This window comes from Aulostomus chinensis, chromosome 3, assembly GCF_037954235.1.
Source record: "Aulostomus chinensis isolate RoL2024-O1b breed Wild chromosome 3, RoL_Achi_v1.0, whole genome shotgun sequence".
NCBI lineage: Eukaryota > Metazoa > Chordata > Actinopteri > Syngnathiformes > Aulostomidae > Aulostomus > Aulostomus chinensis.
In genome coordinates, this window is record NC_141322.1 from 13,382,723 (window position 1) to 13,391,017 (window position 8,295).

General features: G+C 45.2%; 1 protein-coding gene across 1 annotated transcript in view; it reads right to left on the bottom strand.

Annotated features, from left to right (window-relative positions):
* The window catches only part of LOC147267748 (protein unc-119 homolog B-like), a 6,373-nt gene extending 822 nt beyond the window's left edge, over positions 1-5,551 (bottom strand). Inside the window, exons 1-5 of the mRNA XM_086198787.1 lie at positions 5,105-5,551; positions 4,399-4,512; positions 4,139-4,238; positions 3,792-3,964; positions 1-1,868 (exon numbers count right to left, since the gene is read on the bottom strand). The exon at positions 1-1,868 is cut by the window's left edge and continues 822 nt beyond it. Coding sequence (XP_086054913.1) covers positions 1,756-1,868; positions 3,792-3,964; positions 4,139-4,238; positions 4,399-4,512; positions 5,105-5,339 — 735 coding nt within the window. The 5' untranslated portion in view covers positions 5,340-5,551 and the 3' untranslated portion in view covers positions 1-1,755. The remainder of the gene's footprint in view (positions 1,869-3,791; positions 3,965-4,138; positions 4,239-4,398; positions 4,513-5,104) is intronic.
* Between the last annotated feature and the right edge of the window lie 2,744 nt (positions 5,552-8,295).

Sequence of the window (8,295 nt, forward strand, 5' to 3'; positions counted from 1 at the left end):
CAGAGGTAGCGTGGCCGTCCAGCAACCGCAGGGTCGCTGGTTCGATCCTCACTTCCCCCTGGTGACCATGACATGTCAGGCCATCAGGAGCAATTAGGCTAATTGCTCCTGATGGCCCTGTGACGGACTGGCAACCCGTCCAGGGTCAACCCAATGTCAGCTGGGATAGGCTCCACCTCCCCCCTGCGACCCTTAACAGATAAGTGGTAAAGAAAATGGATGGAAGGAGACTCATCATCTCATCACCACTGCAGGTGTTAGAGACACACATCACATTAACACGAGAGTGATGAGTCTCCTTTTGGTTTTCTGCACTTCCGTCCACAATTAAAAAGAGATCTAATAAACTATCTTTAATCTCTTTGCAACAGAGGCTCTCCGTTTCTATGTGAGAGCTGACACTGACACTGACCCTCCGCAGCATCAGACTCATCGTAGCGACACATGCAAAGACCCCAAATTTGGAGGCCAAAGTACCTTTTTTGTGGCTCAAATGTCAGAACTGAACAGGATACTGTTCCGAACAGAGGAGTGTTTTCTCTCGTGTCTCCTCTCCATCTGTCTCTCCACGGGTCTTAACAGGTGCCTGTAAGTTCTGTAGCTGTACTTCGCACGTTACCTTCTACTACCGTGTTAAAGGTCGTGTTCTGATTCCTGACAGCGTTTATTCAGCTCGCTGTACCGACAGCACATCTTTTCATGTGCTCCATCCTCAACAAAAATTACTGCCGCTTCTATTCACCCTAAACATTTAATGCTGTTTCTTTACTTCATTGTCTGCCTTTAATGTGTCTGGGTCCTCTGCAGCTGCATGAAAGAGCACGGCACACACATCCATTACCTGAACGGGATGGGTGATAGATCTGAGAAAAAGAAAAAAAAACTTAGCGAAAGAAAAAAAGATCTGCACATCGAAAATCAACTGTTTACATATAACTGCTAACTAAACGTAAGACACGCAATTAGTGCATTTTGGTGCGCGGACCCTGTATTTCTGAGCTTTGAAACGCCAGGTAAGTCTACTGACGTGTGAACACCAGGCAGTTGCTTGAATGGAAATTTTAAATCTGGTAAAAAAACAGCTGCGCACAAACCTAAACTGCTGACATTTTGTCAAGAACACACCTCCCAGGAAATGATGCCCCCCCCCCCATGTCCCCAAATATTCCTCTGTGGTGAAACAAACCAGAAACATAAAGAGCGAAGTGCTGGATTAATCATGTTGTTTTTGAAGCAATGAACAGGTTTCTCCACTGATGTGAAAAGTATTATAAAACTTGGTGGGAATTTACTGCAGCGGGTGTAACAAAGCACAGTTGCTGGTGGTGCTAATGGGTCCTCCACTTCTCCATGGTAGAGGGTCAACTTGAAGACGTTTGATTGCACCTACAACTACATAATTGTCTCCACCCAGTGTAGCAACAAACCCTGGGCGGACCTCAGTCTCTCGGAGCAAAGCACGGACCTGTGAATCTAAACAATGCTAAACTAAAATGAGTTGAAATGATTATGAAAGTTGCCATGGTGACCAGAGTTGACCAGCCTGGGACCATCGGACCGTGGTTAATGTCAAACCATTCTTTGCCCGAGGTTGACAACAATGAATCTGTAATTCATCTTTTCAAACACATAAAGTGGGTTATTGTCTGTTTGCGTGTGTAAATTCAGCTTCGTGCATGCATGTGTGTGTGTGTGTGTGTGTGAGAGTGTGTGTATCTTTATGAATGTGTGTGTTTGGGTGGTTGTGGGCAGATATCACTGTCCTCCGTTGTAAGCGTAGTCTGCCTTGTTATGCATGACCAGTCTGTTCTCCACGAAATAGAAGCTGTCTGAGCGGGTCTCGTAAGGACAGTCCACCATCTGACGCACTGCAAAACAGAACAACAGCAGCGGGTCAGCAATCACAACAAACGCGGTTCTAAATATATGCGTAATTGATTCGATCAACCCTATGGAACTATTGATTAGGATCGTGAAGTTCTCAGGGACACATCAGTGACGACATTGAGGGTTAGAGCCGAAATTCCGATGATATCCCAAAACGATCTGACAAAACCGGAAGCGCTGCATTGGCATTTAATACATCAGGCAACAGGAGCAGGTCAGTATTTCCTCTTTACGTGACAGCGCTAAACAACAGCTTCAGATTTACGATGCTCTTGTGCTCCTTATGAACACCGAAAGATGTATCGATCGCGGCCGTCCACACTGGCAGTGGGTGGATGACGTGCAAGTGGAAGGATTATCTGAGAACCCAGCAGTTCAAGGTTCTATTTGGATTATTTTATGGTCACATTGAAAGAAAACATACCCTAAAGGTTCTCGGTAGGTCATAGTATGAAAACATTCCTTTGAGTGCTTTTAAAGAGGACACTTCCCTGCTGGTGTAAAAGATGCTGTCCTTGTAACGTTCCACGGTTCTTTAGAGAGTAGGGGGGCGTTATTTAATAGACATTCTGGGATTTAAGGGAACATCACTCTAGAATGTTCCCTCAAGATCTTTACCCTATGTTCTCAGGATGTTTGCAGAACCTGCAGTGGCATTACTATACAACCCATAATGGTTTTTTGATTCTGTTTAGGTTCAACGTCCCACAACTTCCAATAATATTACAGGAACGTCCTACAGGGGTTCTAGCAGGACATATTCCATCACGATAATCCATGAATTTTCCTGGTGCAAATAAGCACTAAAATAAAGAGAGATATTATCTGTGACTGAACTTTTAATTTTTTTATTATTATTATTTACACCATTAAGGATTCTTATTGTTCTGACCCTTTCACATTTGCACAGACATCGCTACTTGTATCCCACATTTTGCTACCCGTCTTTTTTTTTTTTTCTTTCTTTTTTTCCTCTTTACAATAACCGAAACATAGCTTCAGTTGCTCCAGATGTGCTGCTAATATTAGCTGCAGCCGTTGTGGGGGACTTTCAGGCCAACAAAAACGCTCCATTCGACAGTTTTGAGGTATATTTAGTGTGTGACATGATGTTTCCTCAGGTTAGATGTGCTGCCAACTTCGCGTCATATTTGGAAAAGTGCAGCCACACTCGGGGCTGCTGTCAGCTCACTACTATTGCCCTGCATGCTCATTGTACTTGAGCTTTTTCATTTAGTTTTTGGTCTATTTTCAATGCATCATTAGGACCGGCTCTCAGTTTCACTGCCCTCTGCCTGATGTCCATAAATGAAGTGTGATTTTTTTTTTTTCTCTCCGAATCTGTGTGATATACTTGAGCCGGTTGCGGGATGACATCACACAGTCTCACTCTTCCTCTAACGTAAGCTTTCCATTCTCACTCTGAAGTGTTCTCAGGTAACAAAATGAGGCTTAATGAATGTGACCCCCCCCCCCCCCCCGTGGTACCGCCTTAATTCGATCAAAGCCCAACCCTCGTCCACAGTATCGCATCCATTTATAGCACAATTCCTGTTACGTGTGTAGATTCAACCTACTTTTAAAAGAAGCAAATACATACGTAGTGACATCAAACCTATGAGAAGTTACTCCACCCCGGATGCCTCTGCAGTGTGGTGCCACTTGCAAAGGCAGAATTGGATAGGAGGAATGATTGCAGCGATTAACAACTCTACATAATGCATGTGGGTATAGTGTTCACATAGTCCTGAGGAGAGGCAGCACCTGTCCCCTCCCTCCTTAATATGCACCTGATTCTAAACCTAAACTCTGACCAGTCGGACGAAGTTGTGTCTGATCTCACACATGTGCGGAATGATAGCATACATTTTCAACATGGGGTTTTGGTCATGGCGGAGGCTCACCCAGGCTCTCGGACAGCTGAGGGAACTCATAGATGTGCTCGCAGGTGTTACGACTGTTCGGGATACAGAAGCCAAAGTCGAAGTCGAAACTCTTCAGTAGGTGGTCGCCGAAATAGTGCCTCTCGATCATACGGAAGTTGTTTAGAGGCCTGTCTCCGACTGTGAATTCCACCCTGAATGAACAACCCAGAGAGGTTTCTGTGAAATTAATACACACGCACTGCATAGCTACACACACAAACACACAAACACCGGGTATATAGCTGACAATAGCAATGACAATACATTGTCATTGTTAGGTAAGTCTTGATCCGGTTGCTCCAGTTAGTGACGTGTGAGTCACTCACGTAGCTCCCACGGTCCTCAGCTGCAGGAAGGCCGGGGTGAACTGGTAGCGCACAAACCGACCCGCGCTGGCGTCGCCCTCTCGCTTCTCCTCTTCTTCCTCTGTTACAAAGAGACATCATAAATCACAAGCACTGCATGTTTCTAAACCTGTCTTCTTCAACTAATGATGTTAAGTTGGTAGCATTCACTTTCACACTCGTGGGAGAACAAATACACAATCATGCAGCAGCGCTCCCGAGGCTGGGGGCTGGAACAGTACCTGTGTGTGGAGGTTTGGCGATCTCAAACAGAACAGTTCCAGTCTCCAAGTCTCTGATCTTAAAGCGCACAAAGTCAATGTTATATATGTTGTCCTCTGGTTTACAGAGGTAGCCTGCAACAATGATACACAGAAACATAATGAAGATTTCAGCGGTTTTCAGCTTCACATGATTAAAGACTAAAACGCGTACAACGATTACAAGCAAAATTCTCTCTAACACTTAAACACGCTCACTCTACTCTTAAATACGCAGTCCTACTTCAATACAAATGAAAAGAAAAGAGTTACAAGCCCCTACAGTTAGAAAGACTGATTATGACAATCTAATGACGTCATAAACTGTGGTATTACACTAATCCATTTGTCTCTGCCTCTCATATTTGAGCTGTGCACTACAATCTGATGTCACAGCCGCTGCATCAGCTTCGGTGTGACGTGATGGGATCGTAAAACATGAACTCACTCACTTACTGTTAAACTTCCTGTTAAAATACAGTTTTCCGTTATTTCATGTTATTTCATATACATATATATATATATATATATATATATATATATATATATATATATATATATATATATATATATATATATGTGTATTAGTATGACCCCGCTGAAATACGCTTTAAGCTCATCATTGGCACTGAAGAGCATCAGTTATATAAAAGCCAATGTGGACTAGGAACAAGAACCACCAACAAACCTCGAGTGGCCACCCGCAGTCCCAGAACATCTTCCGGCGTGGTGTGTCCACTCTGAGAGCGCAGCTCCTCCTCCGTGACGGGCCTACTGTCCACCTGGCTCCTCCGGGACTTCAGCCTCTTCAGAACCCCTCCGCTGGCTTGTTTGCGGTCCCGCGGAGGAGCCGCAATGCTGTGCCCGCCGCCGGAGACGTTGTCAGCAACAGGCGCGTCGCTGCGGGCTTTGGCTCCGCTCATCCTCGCCTCTGCTCGGCCAGCTGCCGTCCGCTCAGCTCGAATAAGTCTGGTTTCCTGGCCGGTAAATGCGAGAGGAAGATGGCGCCGTAGATGTCGAGTGTCGAGAGAAGTGTCGGTGAACGGTCAAGCTCTTGTTTTTGTGAGCGCATGCTGTACAGTTGCCATGACAACTCGTCCGGTGAGCCGGAGGAGGGTGATAAGTTCTCCAAAGTGTCCACCAGGGGGCGATGCTTAACTGTTTAAACCTAACTCACTGAAATGTGTCAATAATATTAAACATTTTAAACAACAGTTACTAGCATGATTAATCTTGTTATTTACCACGATTGCAGCCGTTGTTTTAGGGTTTGGGTTAATTATTTTGTATTATTAATAATTGTAAAATAATTATAATGTAACAACTACTCGGTAGAAGAGGTATTCAGACCTTGACTTTCTCTAAAATCACCAAAGCGTCCGTTCTGCAGAGAAATTCCATCTACATATTGTTAAACGGTGTGTTATTATGTTGCCATTTACCACTATAGATAACTGAGATGGTTTAAACACATGTTAACAAGTCCAAGATACATCTTTAGATTGAGAGATTAATCGAGATGTATTTATTTCTTTGTTTTGTTTTTGTTTGTTTGGCGAAATACTGTTGCCTACCATTTGCCATTTTCTCACAAGGAACTGAAAAAAGTCCCTGAGAATTAAAGAGAGGAAAACAGTGTTTATATTTGATGCTCTTTCAATACCCCGCAATTTATGCATACAAATTACAGGCCTATTCATTTTCTCTGAAACAATGAATAGTAAGTTTGGGATATTCCAGCGAATTCGGTGAAAGCTTATTTGTGTGTGTCTCCCGCGGTGATGCGTAGGCAACGCAAATGACCGTCGTAAAAGTCCATGTGTTATGCAAATGTGTGTTTACTGTGCCAGGACTCGGAGGCGCTTCCTGTTGCTCGATGCCCCGGGTAGCAGCACTCACCCTTCATGACTGAATGAGATCTACATGGATCCGTTTCCTTTTCACATTGGTACGTGACCGACCACCTTCAACAGAACCCGTTTATCCGGTCCAATGAGCCGCGGTGAACCATCAAGCTTTTAGGAATCCGATCAGTACATCCGGTTCACATTTTCAAAGGAAACTTTGGTTTTGTTTTATTTTGCTAATATGAATTGTTACCAAGAAATGTGGTGTGTCCTCCTATAAACATGGGCAATCAAATCTCTCATATCTCTTAGAACACTAGTTTCGTGTTCATGTTGTTTTATTTTCCTTTTCGAAGACAAAATGCTACGATGGTCATTTCAAAAAATTCCTCCTCAAAGGTCTTTTTCAGCACAAGCAACACCCTGTGGTATGTGGTATGCCAAAATAAAATGTTATATTAGAATCACAACAAAGATAGCATGGTCGCTTTAAGCAAAGAATGCTGTCATTGTTCATCATAATTTATTCAAAATGCACATTTCTGTCAAATACATTTTCACTGCATACTGCTTTACATTAGACAGTCATTTAAAGTGTTGAAGTAGCAGAAATAAACAGATTTAAGTTGTGTGACATGGTTGGCCGGCTGCACGGTGGTGCAGTGGTCAGCACTGTGGCCTCACAGCAAAAAGGTTCCGGGTTCAAGTCCCAGCTTGGGCGTGGGATCTTTCTGTGTGGAGTTTCCATGTTCTCCCCGTGCCTGCGTGGGTTCTCTCCAGGTACTCCGGCTTCCTCCCACAGTCCAAAGACATGCAATTTGGGGACTAGGCTGATTGATACTCTAAATTGACCGTAGGGATGAATGTGAGTGTGAATGGTTGTTCGTCTCTGTACGTTGGCCCTGTGATGGACTGGCGACCTGTCCAGGGTGAACCCCGCCTCTCGCCCGTAGATGCTGGGATAGGCTCCAGCCCACCCCGCGACCCTTACTAGTAAAGAATAAGCGGAAGATGATGATGGATGATGACGATGGATGGACATGGTTGGCAAATACTTCTTGTGATGTAGTTTCTCAAACACATCATCATTGATCGTACCTGGGGTCACAGGGGGTTTTGGGCCTTTCAACTTCAGACCCCCTTGCCCAGGCGACCCGACCGGGAGTGATCAGTTCCTGGCCTGCTTCCAAGAAGCATTCGCCCACCACTCGTCCCTCAGGATCCACAGCCATCATGAAGCTCTCTCTGCAGCCTCGGGAGCTGTCCTGATGGCTCTTCTCTTGCGTGCCCCTGTGTTGCCCAGGAGGCTGTAGGCCTTGCAGAGTGACTTTTCTGCAAAGCCCCTTTCCCCAACCTTAATGGGCAAGCATTGCACGTGCAACCCCCATCTGCAACACCCCTCCACCAGCTCCGCGTATTTCTCTTTCTGCCTCTCAATGGCTTCCTCCATCCTCTCCTCCCAGGGCACTGTAGTTCCAACAAGATGACCTGCTTGGATGTCTCTGAGAGCAGGAAGATGTCTGGTCTAAGGCTGGTTTCCACAATGTTTCAGGGAATTTCAGTTGCTTTCCCAGGTCCACCCTTAGCTGCTACTCCTTTGCTGTTCCCTGAAGGCCTGTTTGGGCTTTCAGTTCGGGAGGTGGTTGTTCTCCAGCTCCTATGAATGATATTTCGTGCCTTGGTGGTTGCAAGCACTTGTAAGCCAATGGCAGTGTTGATGGACTCAGCAACCGCCTGAAACATGGTGCCAGCAATAGTGGCCATCTCCTAGCGCTTAAGGGCAGCTGCTGCTGATGTGCTCCAGAGTTCCTCTTTATTGGCACAAGGGACATGTTGGAGTTTCAACTTTGTTCCGACAGAAGAGGTTCAATGGGCTGGGCATTGTAGACAGATTGAAAGAGGAATTTGATGCGGTAAGGTTCAGCCCTCCACAGCTCCGGCCATGAGACCATTCTGTCCATGGCTTCTTCCCAACTGGTCCATGCTTCCTGTTGCCTCAATCCCATCCACTGGCTGGCATGCTGCTCTTCAA